At 48.6% G+C, this 19,255-nt stretch overlaps 1 protein-coding gene across 6 annotated transcripts in view; it reads right to left on the bottom strand.

The window, feature by feature from the left end:
- RBBP6 (RB binding protein 6, ubiquitin ligase) overlaps nucleotides 1–6,695 on the bottom strand; it is a 32,189-nt gene extending 25,494 nt beyond the window's left edge. For all 6 annotated transcript variants that reach the window (XM_075058521.1, XM_075058523.1, XM_075058519.1 and 3 more), the window contains exon 1: nucleotides 6,020–6,695. In XM_075058521.1, the coding sequence (XP_074914622.1) occupies nucleotides 6,020–6,185 (166 nt within the window). In that variant the 5' untranslated portion in view covers nucleotides 6,186–6,695. The remainder of the gene's footprint in view (nucleotides 1–6,019) is intronic.
- Nucleotides 6,696–19,255: the final 12,560 nt, after the last annotated feature.

Raw genomic sequence — 19,255 nt, forward strand, 5'->3', positions numbered from 1 at the left:
CTGATGGAGAAGGAGCTCAAAGAGTACTGAGGCCCAGACCAACAATGGGGAGATCATGCCCACTGCAGTTCTAGAAGCCCAAAGCAGCTGTTTCTACCTGTTGAGTGGAGTCATACAGAGTATTCTTTCTGGTCCAGATCATAAACCACTGGACTGAGATTTCAGCAATACAGGATAAGCAACAGTAGCTCCACAAAAAGGCAGGAGTTTGCCACACCTGTACTGAACTGAGCATTGCAGCAGTTCTGCAGAAGACTACAAGTGGCAGCACCTCTTCCAGAAAGAGACTGTATGTATGACGACAGCAACCAATGCATTTATTCACAAATTATGCAAGCCTGCAGACGTCAATTTGAACATGCACAACAGGTGTATGATGCAAAAAGAGGAAAAAATGCTCTTTAAGTATTTTGTGACAATTCATTGACCATTAGAAGAGAAACATTGACATCTGCCTTCTGAATAGCCTATCCTTGTGTGTGTATGTATAGAAATACATGGTTGTTTTCAGTCTGCTTATTAAGTGCACAGTGAAAAGAGCTCCAGCCATCTAATAACAGACTGATATAAAAATGAATTCACCTTAAAAGTCAATCAGTACACATTTAAATGTATCAACAGAAGAGCAACAACAGCTTGGTGAAATAAAGGCTTTATTTGTACAGGACACTTATCACGGCACATATTTGTAGTTGGTACTTGAAGTATACCACTAGCTTGACCACTGTGTCAGAGAATTTGTGGAAGAGCATTTACATACAGCAGAGTACATTGCTGAGTTAGTTCTGTGAAGTGACCTGATACCAGTTGGCTTGAAACTTTTATTTTTCCTTTGCCTCAATTAACTGAATTCATTTTGGTGATGAAATTTTAAAGTGAAGTCAAACAATGTAGACTAAAAAGTTAACTTTTTTTTTTAAAATAGGAAAGGACTAAAACTGGAGCGCTATTCCTGAAGCCCTTGGAAATTTTTGTTTGTTCAATTTGAATTTAACAGACTCCAGCTTAGTCTAACAGCTCTCAGACTAAACTGGCATCTCCCAGCAGGAACCTGTTCCCTGCAGGCAGCAACATCCCCTAGTAGAGACTTGGCAACTGCCAGGACCTACAAAGCAGTGTCACTCTGCCTCACCACATGACTCCACATCTGCAAAGCGAGCAGTGACGTCATGCTCGACAAGGCTACTTTTCACACTTGTCCAAGCAAAGCTCCAATAGAAATGTTCAACAAAGCTGGAGGTAACAACGTTGTTGATTCCTATTTCCTTGCAGCACAAAACTTGTTTTACTGCCAGTGATGGCCAGTAAGCAGCTACTGGGCTTTTGTCAATCTGACCTGTGATTAAAAATAAGGATTCCATTAACTCAGAAAGCTTGCAAAAGCAAAGAAAGATTCAGATGTTAAAGTCAAGAGCAGAAGAGACATAACAGTCTACAACTTGCCATCTATTATACAAGAAAATAGTATACTTGAAAGAGTCAAGGGGAAGCAGTACTTCAGGGAATGAATGGATGCAGACAAGTTAAACAACAGCTACTTTGACTGCTGCCTCACACTGACTTAGAAATCTGAAATCAACAATTGCATTAGGGTCCACAACCTTCCTCCTGCAAAAAACATACAAACAGCTCAGGCTATGCTCTGAAGTTTGTACTGCTTTACATTTAATGCACAATTTTCAAATTAATCTATAATTCTGAAAATCTGCTAGTTTTAATAATTTGTGTCATATGTATACAATAAACAAGCTACTAAAAAAAGTTCCTGCTTTAATCCACCATTTTGAGTCTGACAGCACTGCAAAAGCATCCCTCTGAGCACTAGCTAGAGAAGTATTTTCACCCAGATAAAGTACAGAAGCTCATCAAAACAGAAATCATCAGAAGGCAAGCCTATATGTGAAATGACAAAGAAAAGTCTTTATTAGGCTTAGATGCCTTGCTAACCAGCTATTATGCTACTGGGGGAAGGATTTGCAGAGTAAAAGATGAACACAACTACTAACATGCCAGATTACCTCTACCAGAAAACAGGGTAACTCCCAAGCACACAAAGATATGCTTTCTCATTATGTGATTTTTTTAAAACTCTGTTCTAATCACCACCACCTGCACACTTTGCGACAAACAAACCATCTATGTAGCCAGCACTGAAAGCACTGCCTCGAAACATCCTGATTAACAGATTGGACTACTACTGCTGGATTTTCAGCTTCCACCAAAACAGGTATCAATGATCTCATCTACAACTGGTATACCATAATTTCTTGAATTAGCTAGTTCAGTAGGCCAAATGGCTCACGGAACTTTCATTTGCATTATTACTATACGGTACTGTGCTCCAAAAGAGCACCTATATTGCTTTGAAAGGATGAGTTAATAAAATCTAACATACTTTCAATCATAAATCTGATTATACAGACCACTCGATGTCTTATTGGCAATGCTTGCCATTTCAGTGTGTGACTGGGAAAGCGAAAGCAATGCTGGAGACAACATGGTAATGAACCAAACTGAGCCTGCTCTAAGCACCTGGCCAAGGGACATTAACCCAGCTGACAGCACACCCCCAAGAGGTCCCAACCCTGCTGGTGACAGAGCCCAAGCAGCTGGCTCCCAGAAAGGCAGTGCAAGAGCTCACTGTAATATCATCTTTTTTGAATGGGTACACGCCTTACCCTAAACCCAACGAGGAAAACAGGGAACTCCATAGCCTTTCTGAAAGCTCTACACAGTAATGCTGCATGGCAGCCCAAGAATTAATTGCACTCTGAGGTGTAACCAAAGTAATCCCCCATACTAGCACTGCAACACAAAATGGCACAGTGAAGGACAAGGTTTAAAAGTTGCTTAAATGTTTTCTCTAAAGTGCTACGTTTGCACTGGGTTGAAGACATTCCAGTAGACAGACATCAGCTGTGAGGCCAAATGATTTCATTCAGAGTTAGCATGAGTTTGTTTTGAAGGCATCACATTGTGGCATTACTAAACAGTCAAGTGCATGCTGCAATGCTGAACTCAAGCAAGTCCTGAGTTCAAGAGACAGTCTTACAAGAGCAATACTCTTCCTTAAAACTATTCATCAAAGACCACTTCAGAGTCACATTTTTGATTTTTTAAAATTTTTTTTATTTTATTTATTTTGTCTGATAAGCAGAATAGCACATTCTCCAAGTGTTTTCAGTCAGGATGTTACAGGGCAGGACACAGCACTCAAGAAACTTGAGTTCTGGAGTTTGCAGTTCTTCCACAACATTGTGAGAACATCTATTATAAAAGACAGGTCAAGAAATTCAGATCAAATTAAAAGGTGGCAAGTTTAAATGCATCGTTCTTGAGCACAGGCTTTTTGAAGGGAATTCTGCCTTTATAGAACATGCCTCTACAGTAAGCATGGAAAAGGACACCCTGCCTCCCCTTTCTTAAAACTGCTCCCAACCATCCATTTTGCCTTCCCAGCATCTTAAAGGAGTCCATCATATTTGTTTTTTTCACTGATATTTAAAGTCCTCTTTAGTTTTAGCTTATATTAGCATTGCTTCTATTACTAGAGTTCCATTATGAAAGTAACAGTTACTGATCTGTAAGAGGCTAGAGTACTCTGAAAAATCTGAACAAGTAGGCCATCTTCACTCAAGGTTCACTTTGTTCTTTCCAAAATCATTTCAACATTTAGTCAGGACTCCTGCACAAAGTTATAAAAACCCAATACTTTATGTCCACGTGTAAGAATTCCAAACATTCCATTTGGCGGAATATGCTGGTCTAGCTTTTTTCTTTATCTTTTGAAGGTGAGTTTAAGCATCTACATCTGATGAATAAAACCCGAAATTCACATTTATGCATATAAACCAAAAATTTGGCATACATATATATTGCACAGAAATGTATTCTCTAGCTTTGCTCTGAAAACTACTGGGGGATTTTTGCGTTTTCACACAGAAAATGCCCTTACAAAAACTTCAGTAAGCATCTGTGTCACTAATATATTTAAAATTTTATACTCATTTTACAAAGGTCAAAGTGCAACACAACCTACGCAGAGGAGGATCTTGTCCCTGTTAAACGAGAGCAATGCTCTTTGAAGTATGAAAGACATTCCTTCTTTAACTTCACATTTAGGCAACACCACATTTAACAGCTTCTAGTGAAGCACATGCTTTTTCTTCACAGGATTCTGATTACGTATGAAAACAAAGCAATACACTTGGTAAGACCAGTCTTATGTCTATTAGAGTGACACTTTATGGGGTAACATATTTATGACCATAAATTTTTCTTCTAAAACTTTGCCTTCTGTTCCTCACCTGCTATAACAGAATCCATGGGTTTGGCCTATTTCAAAACATTTTTTCTTCTGGTGATAATAATTGGCCTCCATCACAGTTTATTACCATCCAGCATTCTGGTTTTAAGGCTCTTTTTTCACACAGACCCAACTATTACAGGAGTGACATCAGCCAGTTGGACATTCAGCCTGCTAGCAGTTGTGAAGCTGAAAGTACATTAGTAACTGAAGACAAAATTCCGAGACCCTTCTGCAGCAAAGCCCTTAAAAGTGAATTAAACATTTTTCAAAAGCTTTTGAAAATTTTATTCAATACTACTGGAAATAATTCAATAATACTGGAAAAATTCAAGACTTCTGAAACTTATCTCTACCTATGTATGTCACTCAATCCAATGGCATCCCTAAGACCCCTAACATTGCACTGTTAAGTCTCTTCACAGACATCCTCATCAAAATAGTTTAAATATCTGTAAATAAATAGCAAGCTTAAGGTCCAACCACTTTGAAGGCTAGGGCTGAAGTTAGTTACCACAGTGTACAGATCATTCTGTTTTAATACAGGAAACAGGAAAAGAAAAAAAAACACTAGCACAGATTTTAAAGAAAAGACTGTTGTAAGAGTGTCACAGAACCACAGGTCAAAAAAAACCCCAAACTTAAGGTTTAAGGAATGAAAACACTTTACAATTCTTTTTATTTCTGAAAAGCCATATCCCAAAGTCTTCAATCACATTCAAACTTATCAAGATGGCAGATTACTGAACTGGAATATCGTACCAAGTAATACGAAACTGTTATCATCTCTGAGAATCAAGCACCATTTATTAGATTTAAAAGAATTTACGACTTCTCCAAGAACGTTTCTGACGTATGTTCTGCCATAAAACTTCAATACTATCCTTATACGGTTAACACGTAGTACTGGGGGGGGGAGAACGTTAGAAATGAATGATGAAATGATGCTCAATAGCATCTGAATGGCAATGTCTTTGGTGTAGAAAAGAAGTTACATTAACAAGAAATTCCAAAGTGTAATTTAGATGCAGAGAACACTCATGTGCAAGACGGCTTTAAACAGTCTGCACAGAGTATAACTCACAGGTACGCTCTGGATCCCAAACGTTGCTAGTGATCAATTCCTGCAACCGGCACAAACCCCAGTTTTCCAACGCAGTGGGGTAAAAGAAGTTGAAGACAAAACTAAGTCACCAAACCCACTTTTTTTCTTCAAATTAGCCATCTATTTCCATCACTTTCAGCCTCCTCTACCAGATTTCAAAGAAATCCGGCAAGTTTGTTATTACAAGATCTCCTCCCACATTTCCTTATCATTTTACGCAGAAGAATCCCAGGAAACCAAAACTTTTGTAAGCACGGCATGTCGCACACCAACCACGTATTCTTCCGTGCCTAGCTCCGCGTCTACAACACACATCCGACGGCAGTTGTCAGAACAGCAACTACAAAAGAACAGCCCTGTGAGGCCCCCAACGCCAAGTCACAGCTACCGACGGCGGCCGAACCGCATTATCGCTTCCCACCCCGCCGCATCCCCGGCGCCGCTCGCCCTCCCGGTCGCGTCCCGTCCCCCCCCCCCCCCCCGCCCCGCACGCCGGCGGGACGGGCCCCTGGCTGACTCACGCTACACGGGGACGAGCCACAAAGGGCAGGCCGCGCCGCCGCCAGCCGGGCGGCCCCCGAGGCCCCGCGCCCGCCGTCCCCACGCACCTTCTTTGGTCTGGGCGTTGGTGATCTGCAGGTCGCAGTCGGCCGCCTTCAGCTTCTCGCGGCCCATGATCTGGCGCTTGAGGTCGCACAGGGAGATGTGGAGGCCGTCGAAGGTGACCGTATCATAGTTGAGCTTGGAGGAGAACTTGTAGTGGACGCACGACATTGTCGGGGCCCGGCGGTTGCCTGCTCCGCGGCAGACGGCGTCGCGGCCTCCGCGCCGGGTTAGGGCCCGCGGCGGCGCGGGGCAGGGCCCGCCGGAGGGGGCCGGGGCAGGCGGCGCGGGCTGAGCTCGGGCGGGCCGGCGGCGCTCAGAGGCCGCGGCGCTCCGCCATGGCCAGGCCCCGCGGCCTCAGGCAGACTCGGCTGGCGGAGGCCTCAGGACTCCATCGCGGCGGCGCTGCCAGGCCCCCCCCCGCTCCCCGCCTCCGCAACGACTACCGGCCCGCTGCGATCGAGCTGGGCCGCGGCGGCGGCGGCGCCCGCCCGCCCGCCTCCTCCTCGCAGATCCGGGCGGACGACGGGGACAGGGGCCCCCCGCGGGCCCCGGCTCGGCCTCCGCTCCCTCTCTCGCACGGCAGCGCGCCCAGGCCGGGCCAGCTCGCTATGGCGGCTCGGGCGCCCCCGCCTCAGCGTTCGGCGCCGAGGGGTTTCCCGGCCGCCAACCGCACGGGCCGCGGCCAGCGCCTCAGCTGCGCAGGCGCAACGGCGCACCGCACCCACCACCCCTCTCCCGCACCTCCCCCCCGCGCGCCCCACGTGACCCAGCGCATTATGACAAAAGGCCCGCGTCACGTGGGCGCGGCGGCCCCGCCCTCTTCGCCCGAGCGCCGAGCGCCCCCCAGGGGACGGGGGCGGGCGGGAGCGGCCCTGTGAGCCCCGGGCCTGTCACCGCCCCGGGCCGCGGCTGCCCCCCCCGGCCTGTCCCCCCCGGGGCCTGTGGTGTCCCTCCCGTCACCTCCCGGGCTTTCGCCACCCAGCGTCACCTCCTGTCAGCGCCCGGGCCTGCGGTGGCTCTCCTGGCAGCCCCCGGGGCCCGTCACCGACCCGTGTCCTGTCACCCCTCCAGGCCTGTCACCACCCGGTGTCCCCTCCTGTCAGCAGCCGGCCTGGGGGAGACGCGGCGGGCTTGGCCGCGGGGTGCTCGGCTGCCGCAGGGCCACCGAAGGGAGGGGACATCCCTCCTGGCACCCCACGAGCTTCGGGGGGCTTTGGCCTGCCGCCTTGTCCGTGCGAAAGAACGAGAGCGGTCCCCTTATCTCCCACAGGAGCGAACAAACGACACAGCAGGCCATCGTTAGGTTTCCATTTCTGCTCAGAAGGGGCCACACCAAAGCAGCGGTTCGGTAAAAGCCCCCCACTGCCAGTCAGCCGATCGGAGGAGCGATCCCCCGCGCCGCGCACGCCAGCATCCCGCAAAGCCAATGGCACCCGGGGCAGGAGAAGGACCCCGCAGCGCAGGGCAGATCTTGGGAGCATGTTGGCACTCGTGAATGGGGCACAGATGGCAAAAATGCCGGGAGAAAACAACACTTTTTTCCGCATCTCAGAACGTCTCGTGAAAACATAAGTGACGGAATTTACAAAGCAGTTATGCTGCTGACACACAGCCGAGCGCCACCCCAGTATCAAAGACATGTCTGACAGGGTGACCGATAAAACAAAAAGAGCAGATTTCAAACCGACTAGATATGTTCTCTTTTTCAAAGGGAAGAATGGGTAGTCTGGATTAGAAATGAGAAAGAAATTAATTAGAACAGGGAACAGAACTTGAGCAGAAATAAGGGAATTAAATGCTGCATATAAACAGCAAAATACACCACATGAGGACAGAAAAATCATTACCATCTTATAGTTTTCATTATGCAGGCAGTGACTGCAACTTAAAATATCTATTAATGTTTTATTATGCAGATGATTGCTTTTTAGTAAAGGAGCTATTTGTTATTTCCACAAATCTATGATGCACACTTTACTTTCTTTCCAGGCATCTAAGCTTTTAACAAGATCAAGTAATTTATACCATGCACATTTCTCTAGGAATCCTCATTTTTCATTTACCAGTTATTTGGCCACTAATATACTGCAGAAAATTAAATTATACAACTAATGTTAGTCACCTTCTTGTGGATTTCTTATTTTTATTAATGTCATGATTAAAACCCCCAACTGTTTAAAGTTATGTACTGGTTGCACATCCAATCCATTTGTTCAAACTTACAAAGTACAATCTTCTACTTAAGAATTACTTATTTTCTAACCCTCTGGCCGCAAGTCTTTACAGAGAAAACCTTTTGAACCTTTGAACATCAGCTGGCACAGTGCTATCTCAAACAAATAAATCCAAAGACAAATACATTTTTTAAGTAAAAATAGCGAAGGCTTGGAAAAAACATCTAAAATTTCAGTCTAGGAGACTTCTGATACCTCAACCCTACAGGTAACATTTAGAGATTTCGTCCACTCTGGGGGAAAAAGGATCTGCATGAACAAGGTGACTGTCAGGTATATAGGGTCTCCAAACTACATAGGATCTGTGTAAAACAATTTGTCTCCATCAGAGAGGCAGGGAGTAGATTGTCTTTGGTTTAGTTTTCAATAATGAGAGAACGTCAGCATACCCAGATTACCGTTTTTTACAGCAGCTTCCACATGAGTACCAGATCTGTGTACTGCGGATCACCTGCCGTATCAATTTGTTCTGAATCGGACGCGGGTACAGCTGTACCAGGCTGATTCAGACAGCAGACACCATACTGTGTTTATGCTGTCCTTTGGCTTTTGCCAGCAGCTGGACAGCAGCTAATACCTGATCTGGATAAGGTCTGCTGGGACAAACTTACCTCTTCAATAAACTTCAGAACAAATTTGTATCAGCAGAGTTTGTGCCAGATCAGCACATTGCATTGTGTCATCCCAGCCCTTTTGATCTGGTATTAGGCGTCCTAAAATGAATGCAACGGCTGATGAAGCCCAGCCTTAGGGTCTGCTCACACAGCCAGGAGATAATGTATCGGAGGTGGCCGATGGCTTTACACCTCCCAGCTCTCCACAGCACTGTCCAGCCCTGCCTTGCCCAAGGTTAATCCCCCTCCAGAGTCCAGCAGAACTTGCTTGGTTGATCCCTCAAGCATTTCAGCCAAAATGGCCTGACCCGGTGATGATCTGCAGCTCAGGCCGTTGGAGCTAACGCTGCTCATTTGGACCAAAGCAGGGTAAGGGATGCACCCATGAGCATCCGAGCTGTGAGATCGGAGGAGTAACCTCTGGCAGGAGGGTGGTGAAAGCAGTTAAAGATGGTAATCTGGGCAGCAGCCACCCAGCTGCATGCAGAGGAGGATGTGTGACCGGATCCTGACTGCCTGGGAATGCTGCTGTATCTTTACTTAGACGAATTCATCTTACACAAAAGGTTTGATGCCTGTTAAATGATGTTTACCACATTCAGCAGAAATGCTCATGTCATAACAAACAATTAGCTTGCTGTTGCAGCACGTAAGAAAATGTTCTTAGTTACCCACATTCATAACTTTAAAAAACAAATTGGGAACCTCCTAGGGAGGAAGGAAATACCCCGTGACTTTCAGAGGGAGCTGGGTTATATTCTGAAAGTAATTCAAAAACGAAAGCAGCGTTAACACTTGGTGTTCTCTGCACACCTGTTGGCATCAAGACTATTTTTGTAGCTTTAAGTTAGTTCTGTAACTTTTAACTCTTTTGCTTTCAAATGCATTCAGCAGTAAATTGTTCTCCAAGTTCTGCAAAACAACCTAAAATGTAAGTTACCCAAGTTTTGTTGTCACTTTTTTAGGTCATACTCACAGATTAGTTAAAAAAGAGCAATAAAGAGAAACCATTTGCTTTAAAATGTAATTTCAGCGGTTTACCATTACTGATCATTAGGAGCTGTGTAGGGAACTTCATCTCATTTACCACTTTATTGATTTAGAAGCAGCTTATCTATGTACAGTTCTTCTGCACTGTACAGAGCACCCTTTGCTGAGCACAGTTGTCTGTGCTGCTTTAATTCTGAAATACACAAGCTCTTGGACTGAGGGCTGAGACAGAATTGTTCCCGAGTGTGTGCGAAGTACCTGTTGTACAACTGAACGATACAGAAAGAAACAAAAACCCCTCCCTCAAAACCAGGAAGGACAAATTATTTCCGATGGCTTCCAAGCTGCATGAGCAAGTCTGTTGGAAAAGGACATGCAAATAAGCAGGTTGGCATAGTGGGAAGGTATATATTTGCATTTACTTCTTCAGTCTGTTTTGTCAGGAGCAAAGACTCTACTGGTTTTTTTGTGGGGGTTTTTTTGTGGTTTTGGTTTGTTTTTTTTTTTTTTACTTTAGCTGTGAGATCTGTGCAAGAGAAGAGGACCTTGCAATGCCATGAGCACTCAGGGCTTGAGTGATCCGATCCGAGAGCCTGTATCACCGCCTGCAGAGCCAAGGGCCCATGTGGCCAGTTTTGCTGGAATATCCACATTGCTCTGTAAGTCACAGTTCCACAGCTCCGTGTCATCAGTCCAGCTTCCACGGTAGCACAGCTGCTGTCAGCAGGCACTGGTTAAAGCTAAGCTTTAATTAAGAATGACAATGTCATTAATACACTTAAAAAACCAAACCAAACAAACGCCAAAATGCCAATTCTTATCTGCTCCTGTTCTCTTCTGCTTAGCTCCTCTGTACACACACACCACAGACACAGCAAGCCGTGTCTCACCCACCACCACATCACACCAACTTATTACCATTGATAAATTATTATATTTTGAGCACAATGATCAAAACTCAGAGCCTGGAGGGTGGTAAACAAAGGCATCTAATTAGGCAAGAGGAATATCATGCAAATGTCTGCTCTTTTGCATTGCTGAATAAAGGAAGAAAGCAAGTCTTGGAACCAGCATGCCAACATCTGTACACAGTCAGTAAGCACATTAGGGATGGCAACACATCACATTCACCAAATTTCCATCTTAGCCTTTATATCCACGGACCATGTATGTTTATTGCCATAAACCAATGTACTATCCAAGTGCGGCACACCCACAGTTGCTTGAACTCTGGCTGTCTTTATTCAAATGCTCACAGAATTTAAGAAGCAAATTGTCATAACTTAGTATAACCCTCTGCATACTGCATTAAAACCCAGAGCAGTGGATTAACCATGCATGATCTCGAACATATTCCTCCACCGCTAAGTCTGGTCCCTTGGGCATGATGAGAATACTTCAAAGACTCCAAAAGGTTTCGGTGCCACTCCTTTCTGAAACAAAAGCTAGCACTCGGATGTGGTGGTGTGGTCTTCTGTGAGGAGGTCCTCACTTGAGCTGTGTCTGCTTTTTGCTGGTTCCAGTTCCATATTGTAGCTGTGGGATTTGATTTCCGCACAATTCTGTTGATTTTCCCTCTCACCCGCAAGCTTAAACCTCTGATCATCCTGGATCTAAGCCAGCCTCATGCAGCCAGGATCTCCCTTACACAGTGGGAGTCCCCAGCTGTCTGTGCAGCACACCTTTCCAGCTACATAGCATAAAAGCAGAGTTGGATCTTTTTGTTTTTGTTTAGGACTTTTAAAAACTATTTTTTGAAGGGAGAAAGGAAAGGGGATTTTGAAAGACGAAGAAAGGACAATTAACACTGGGCCACACTCTGCTGATGAGAACAGGAGGAATGATAATCTATTTGCAGAGGGAGTAAAGACCCCACTTGCTCTGAGCACTGCAGAGCCCCTATCACTTGCTTGCTCTTCATTCAGGCACCTTTCGGGGTTAGAAAGGGGGCTAGGATTCCCAATGGGTATTTTTTAACGCCGAGATATTTTCCAGGAGGAGTCGCTGAAGCTTTCTAACTTCTGGGCTTCATGATTCCCAAAGCTTCCCAAGAGAGAAATGCCTTTGCAAGGGCAGAGGGAGGATCCCAAATGCCAGTGCAGCATGCAGAAGGGGAGGCGCGTGCCTTGGGAGAGCACCCCTAAGCTACCCACCCCTTCAGACTGCTTTCCTAAGACAATAGTATCAGCTAGGAAAGAAATCCAGACTTTTCCTTATCTTTGCCACTGTAACTAGAAGAAACTTTGTCAGAAACAGACCAAAGCTAATCAGAACACATCCTCTTGTTTTTAATAAATATCCTGTGCCATTGTTCTGATTCAAGACTGAAAAATAGTGTTTTGGGCACTGCCTGGTGAATACATGTGAAATGTGCTGGCCTGATAGCCCAGCTGGGGAGCTGTGAATCCTCCAGTTATTCTGGAACAATACAGAATAATTATGGGATGAAGAAGTAGAATTCTCTTATTTTGTGCCCTGCCAACATCCCTAATTGAATCATTGGCCCTTCTGCTGGGAGAGTGAAGCAGCAGCTTGGCTATGACATTTGTACCCAAGCCTGGAAAATGGAGAAAGACCACAAGCCCCTTTTACCTGACGGCTGCCCAGTGGATTGCCCAGCTTGGCCATTACCTACTTGTCTGAGTTCAAACTAGTTACCCAGATGTGGAAGCTGGTTTTGTTAAAGTTCCTCGAAGTGTTCTCACCCACCAGTATCTGCCTGCCCTCCCATAAACTGTCCAGTTACTTTTTCATGAAAAAATCCATTACAGTTCCAGGACAATCCATTAAAGATTAGGATCCATCTGACTCATTCGTAATGGTCAGGGCTGCACCACCAGCCAGCCATCTATAACTGGAGCGATAGCCCTGCACGGAGCACTGCATCAGGGTGCCAGTGCTTGGATGATGTATCAGCATCGTACATCATCACACTACCATTGCTCAGCTGATGTATGGCTTCTGGGGTGGCAATGGCTGGGACAAATGGGCCCAGGGGCCCAAGAAAGGTGTTATTTATTATTTTAAATGCTAATAAATATTACAGATATCTGTAAGGGAATGTTCTGCAATTTATGAAGTGAAAGGGGGAAGAAATAATTAACAGGCAAAGGAGAAGGACCTAGAGATCCTAAGACACTGAATAGCAGTTTGATTTCACAGGACCATCTTTGGTCTTTTTAGCAATGCCTCACGTGTTTCCCAAGATTAACGAGGGACTCAACACTCCCCACAGGTTTGGTACTGCTCTCACAGATCACCAGAAATGCTCAGATGTTTTGGGATCAGTTGTCCCTACAGCTCCTTTGCAATGCAGTATGTGAACAAGAATACAATGCCTCTGCTGAAATCTGGCATCCCAGGCAGCGGGGAAGAAAATTTCGTGTGGATTTTGTCCTGTTACTGCACAGAGGCACACAAGAGCTGGATGGTAGCAGACACTCATTTTGGCCCAGCTGTGTTTGCACGGGCAGACCCCATCCCTGCTGCAGGCAGGCAGCCTCAGTCCCTGCTCGAGACCCCAGTGCAACAGAAACTTGTACTCTAATGCACAAGTGCCACCAGCAAACATCTAGCAAAGCATCATTATGGGTCAGGCCTCTTCCTGACCAACCTGTTTATTGGGATTGTTACGCATTTGTGCTTTTCATCTGTAAATTGCTTCCCAACATTAAGCAAGTCTTGAAGTGCAGTAGAAAGCAGGAAAGTCTGTAACTCCAGAACTGCTGAGAGGCACAGGTGTAAGATGGCAGTGCCAGGCTGATTCACAGCATTCCCAGGCTCTGGATCATGCCTCCCTCAGCCTGTAAACCAGGGCTCCCAAATCCCTGCCACCCTGTGTGGCGCTGGTACTTTATACCTGTGCAGAGAAAGTGACACCTTTCACCCCCCCGCTGCTCCTGCTTGGCTTCTGCAGGAACCACAGTGAAAGACACAGGCTGCCGTCCAGCGGCTGGGAAACCTCCGAGCCCTGGGAAGCGCTGGTGCCCTGGCTGGAGGGGCAGCCTGGCCGCCCACCGCCGAGCATCATGGTGATGGTGTGCCCAAACCTCAGAGCCAAGTGCTCGCCCAAACTTTCAGGGACACCCGCTCCCTCCCAGGTGCCCTGCTTAGAAATCAATACCTTGGATTTTCTTAAGATAGTGTCTTTTACTGTGGTCAGTGTCCTGCCCCAGCTGAAGATGCTCGTGGGCTCTCCCTGCCTTGCTTGCAAGAGGTCCAGGGGGTGGGGGGCGGACTCAGACACCTTGGTGGCACTGCATCACCCTGTGACGGTCTCTGTAGACTCAGGATCGTCTCATGGGCACGGAGAGCCTCCCATCACCATGTGGCCCATTCCCACCCGTGGTTCAGGAACCCTGTGACCAGCTGAGACCTGGGCTTGCCTGGAACCCCTCAACCAGCCCACAGGCGAGACCAGAGCTCGCTGCCCTGCAGGGTGCTCTCAGGGTAGCACCGTGCAAAGGGTCTGCTTTTTTTTTTTAATGAAAAAAAAAAAAAAGACATTTTGCCATGTTTTAAGTTAATAATTTAACATTAGATCATGTCATTGCGGCAGAGACAGGCACGTATTACATCTCTTTGCAAAAAACGTCACCTAAATACCAGAGGGTTAGGAGGCAGAAGAGGCAAGGAGCCTCTCAGCAATTCAAATGTGAGATCAAGAAGAAGGGAGGTTCTGCTGCGGTGCCGAGCCAGCAGCACACACCGACAGCACCTAAACAGGGAGGGCTTTGCCCAGCCCAGCCGCCCTGCGGTACCCAGCCCAGGGCTTACACAGCTGGGCTGCTTTTATTTCCTAGTTCTGTTCATAAAACTTTGGCATCTTAATAAAGCCTATGTTTTATGTATCATTCCTGCCTATCGGCACTGCAGGTGTTTGTACCCCAAATAACAGAAGTTCGGGGAGAAAAACCAAGGCTGCTGTACACTGCCAGTCCCATCACCCTCCCACAACCAGGCAGGGAAGGAGGGAGACCCATTGTTATGAGGAAAAATCCTAGAGTTATATGGAAACACAGAACCAGCAGCTGACAAACAATGGAAGCCCGACCACAACAGCTGTTCCTTTGGGCAGAGCATGTCTGGGTGTTAGTGTCCTGGAAAACTGGGAAATTCTTTCAGCCCAAGTCTGCAAGTGCTGGCACAGCCCATCTGCTTTGTTTCCTCAGTCGTTTTCCAAAGTCCTCTCTCAATTTGCAATCCACTTCAAGTTTCTGATGTTTGCCAGTGCCCTAAGGCTTGAGGGACTTAGAGTTGAGAGAAACTGCAAAAGTTGGGCCGAAATACAGAAAACAAATCCAGAAACCTTCTTTTATGTCATGGGAAACAAACAACAAGGAAGTAAACAAGCAAAACCCCAGCCTGTAATTACAAAGAGAGGCTGTAGATCCTGGGAGCTGCTCCCTCTACAGCTCAGCTTACACCCCCCAACATGCCTCAAATGCTCGTACAGACCAGTGGAGTTGCGTTGACCCAGTTTTTAGTTGATCTCAACACTGGGCAGTCCTGATGCAGCCGGGAGGAGCAGCGGTGCAGACGACGCCATCGCTCAGTCCCAGGGACCAGCACAGTCCCACTGCCCTGCACCCGGCCAGTTCTGGGCCAAGCCCGCCTGAGCCCACACGAACCCTGGGGGGACCATGCTGGTGTGTTCACAGGAATATAAAAGCATAAAAGCCCTAGATGCAAGCCATGACAGACAGAAGTAAACCAGTGCATCCCTCTGGTGCAAGGGCCAGCAATTTTCAATCTGGGCACCCTTTGTCATGAATTTACATGGATGTCTGAACTTATTACCCTTTGTACTAAGGAGAAGAAAATTGGCCCTATCAACTAGTCAGAAGATGAGAGCTCATTCCTCAGCAGGGGTTTGCCATCATCACAAAATGAATCAGGCGAGGTATAGCAGGACAAACAATTCCTCCCTGCATGAACAGTGTTCTGGAGTAAACGTAGCTTTTTCTGTAACAATCAGAGCTAATTTATCCAGAAAGTCATAAAAGCCATATAAATAACTTCATCAGTAAGTTTCCCCCTAACGAGCTTACCCTGGGACCACTGCTACTCATGCCTGAAAGCATGCAAGACTCACAGCCCTGGCACTGTACACCCCACAACGGAGCCTGTCCCCTTGGGGACGGTGCTCTCCCGGAGTTGTGATCCCAACTTAAAGCGAGATCTCCTCTGCAGAGGTTTTTCCTTTGATCCTATCCCAAAATGATATCATGAGATGAGCCCACCTCTGGGTCTGGCATTGCAGCACAGACCTCTGTGACCTGACCACCAGACAAGCAGCAGAGCAGAGAACTCGATCTGAAAGCAAGAGCGCGCCAGCATTTCTTCTGAGGCCGGCAGAGTTCAGCCCTCCCGGAATCGCAGAGAAGGATCGTGCTGCTGGTGGGGACGTCTCCCCTTCCTCTGGGGAATCCACTGGCTCTGGGGAGATGCTGGCTCGTTATCTCGCCATTGCTGACACTGCTCAGCATCACCTCTCAATCTCATCCCCGCTCTCAGCGTGGAGAACACCAGGGGTGACCTTGCTACTTAATGAATCTCGAGTCACTAATTATTCTGCTCAGTGAAAGAAAAGACAAAACTAACTCGCCATTGCCACCTCGTGAAAGAAGGAGCCTGATGCCTTTCAGCAAGTGCAGCAGCATGAAATGGCTCTAGGGCCTTGCAGCCCTGCTGAGCCCGGAGGATGCTGACCCACGGCTGGGAGGAGAGGACCTTCACTTTGGGTCTGCCCCTGCGCCAAACGCTGTCAGCAGCGGCGGGGGAATGCCTCTGGATCCTCCATGGGCCGGGTTTTGGGTTTACCTCTCACTTTAGGGTTTTGCCTGCTTACCTCCTCTGTGCCCTGGGGCAGGTCCTCTGCCTCCTCACCTGCACACAGAGCTTTGCCATGGCCCTGATGGGGGAGAAGCCCCCGGGGGGGAAGGTGGTGTGCTAATGAAGGCCTCTCCGAGGTGTGGAGGAGCCGAAAGGTTCAGAGTACGGGTTCCTGGGCTTCTCCCATAAAGGACCATTACAATGCAACATTCGGAAGATGGAGATAGTCACCCAGAGTGTCCTCAGCATGAGCCGGCCAGCCCTGCTGTGTTTAGCCCCATAGCCATGGTGGTGACTCAGAGCTCTTCATTTCAGTCTGGGACTCGAGGCTGCTGTGCTGCTGAGAAGAGGGACAGGCAAAGGTTGGCACTTCAACAGCAATGGAGTAATGCAAAATACCTATTACCTCTCAGTTCAGAGTCTGCACTCTTGAGCAGGGCTCTTGCCTGCCTCCTGCGTGGACAGGGTCACTTCAGCACCCAGCTGAGGATGGAGGTGGAGGCACTGGAGGAAGGACAGAGCCGTGCCTCCCACCACACTGCTGGTCAATACCAGCTCTTGTGGCACTCATACCTGCGCTGAGACACACGGCAGCTCTTCCCTTCACCTCATTTTTGCTAGCATTGCAGCAGTCCTGGGGAAGGACTTCTGCAACTGCTCAAAACCAGGTTTGGGGAGTACCAGGCAGGCCCTGGAGCAGGTGGTGCCCGTCCACCTCCTCCTGCTGCTGCCGTGCCTGCCAGGGGCCCGGCTGGCAGGAGGGGAGCCGGGCAGTCTTACCCAGGACGGGCTGATGCTACTGGAGCAGATAAATGTACACCAACATGCTCCTCAGCAGAGCGACCGACAGCCAGCCCCACCGCTGACACGCTGTCAGTAGGCTCCAGAGTCACTCCAGCACTGGGGCAAACGAAGAGGAGCCGTGGTTCCTGGAGCTGGTCTTTCTGTAGGTGCCCAAACCTGGACAAGGGGAGAATTTCCACGGCGCCAGGGAAGCAACGGAGAGCGGGTCGTACTTTGGTGCCTTTTTTTTTTTTTTTTTTTTTTTTAAAAGAAAACGAACCTGCCGCCCCCGCCCCAGCCTCCCCCGCTCCGGGGCCAGCTCGCCGCGGGCCGGTCCCGGTCCCGGTCCCGGTCCCCGTCTGCCACTAGAGGTCATTTTAGCACCGGGAGAGGGACCGGCGGCGGCGGCGGGGCGCGGCGGCAGCCCCGTGGGTGCCCCGCGGGGCCGGGTCCCACCGCGGGGCCGGGTCCCACCGCGGGGGCTCGGGGCTTCAGGGCTCGGGGCTTCAGGGCTCGGGGGCTCAGCATCCAGCGAAGCGCCGTTTCCAGTGCAGAAGCCCCCAGCCGGCGGGTGGGAGCTCGCTCCCGGGTGCCCCACGGGAGTTCTGTTTGCTGGAGAGCCGTGTCCTCCAGCCAACGCCTCCGGTGGCATCGAGCGTGGGGGCCGAGGCGGTGGGCCCGCAGCCACCGGCGGTCCCCGCCAGCGCCTGCCCTAGCCATTACTGCCAAGAAGAGCGCTGATGCCTGTTACGGGTGGTTGTTTCCATTAGGAAGGGCAGGAAACATCCCCTCGGTAACACGCAAAGTCACATCTAGTACGAAATCAATAACGGTTTGTGCACAACGCAGCCCCGCACACGTGGCCCTTCCCAGCGCCCTCGTTCAAGCGATCGCGGGGATCGGGAGAGTCCCGTCGCACGGAGCAGCCGTGGCTGTGCTGCAGCATCAGAGCCCTCTGCACAGAGAGCAAACGCTGCCGGGCCACAACCGACCGGGAACTCGGCAGCTTTGGGACCATTCCCCGGTGCCACCGCGTTCCTCCCGGGCTCTCCAGTGGGAGCACCGACGGGTCTGTCCCCATCTGTGCTCACCAGCCCCTTCTGCTCCCAGGTCCTTGCCTCGAACCTTTCCTGTCTCCCCTAATCTCTGCCCTCTGCGCAGCCTCTTGGCCGCATCCACCCACGCACATCAAAGCAACGCCAGCTTTCCTCCTAATTCTTAGCTTCATAATACATTTGAAATCAGAGTTAATTAGAGGGATCAAAGGCCCCTTCTCTATATCCTCTCGAGCCCTCCTTTCCCAGCCCCGACCAGGCCTGACTGGCCGTGCACAGCAGCTATCACAAGATACAGATGCCAAGTTTCAGGAGACGGAGAGCCAAAATGGAGCACTTTTCCTCTGCAAACTCCCTGCGCGGTTGCGTTAATCACTCAGGAGATGGTGCTGAGTTTGTGGAATTGGCTGATGATGGGACCGTGGTGGTTGACTTTATCCCTTGGATGCTGCCTTTCTTTGAGTCATCTTAGTTCTGAGTCACCAGCAGCCGTTAATCCCTTAGAGATAACGGCCTCATCCAGCTCTTTCTACTCAGGTACTTTTCCCTCTACGCTTACACTTCAAAAAAAGGAAATAAATATGTGTGAGCCGAGGTCCTGGTGGGAGCACTCCAGGACACGCTGCGGGGTGGGTAGTCACGCCAGCACTCGTGTCACCTTGTGGAGTCGGGGCTCTCAGCCACCCCCGCTCAGTGGGCTTGGGGGGTCCTGCCCCCTCCAGAACCGC

This window comes from Buteo buteo, chromosome 27, assembly GCF_964188355.1.
Source record: "Buteo buteo chromosome 27, bButBut1.hap1.1, whole genome shotgun sequence".
In the NCBI taxonomy this organism is placed as follows: domain Eukaryota; kingdom Metazoa; phylum Chordata; class Aves; order Accipitriformes; family Accipitridae; genus Buteo; species Buteo buteo.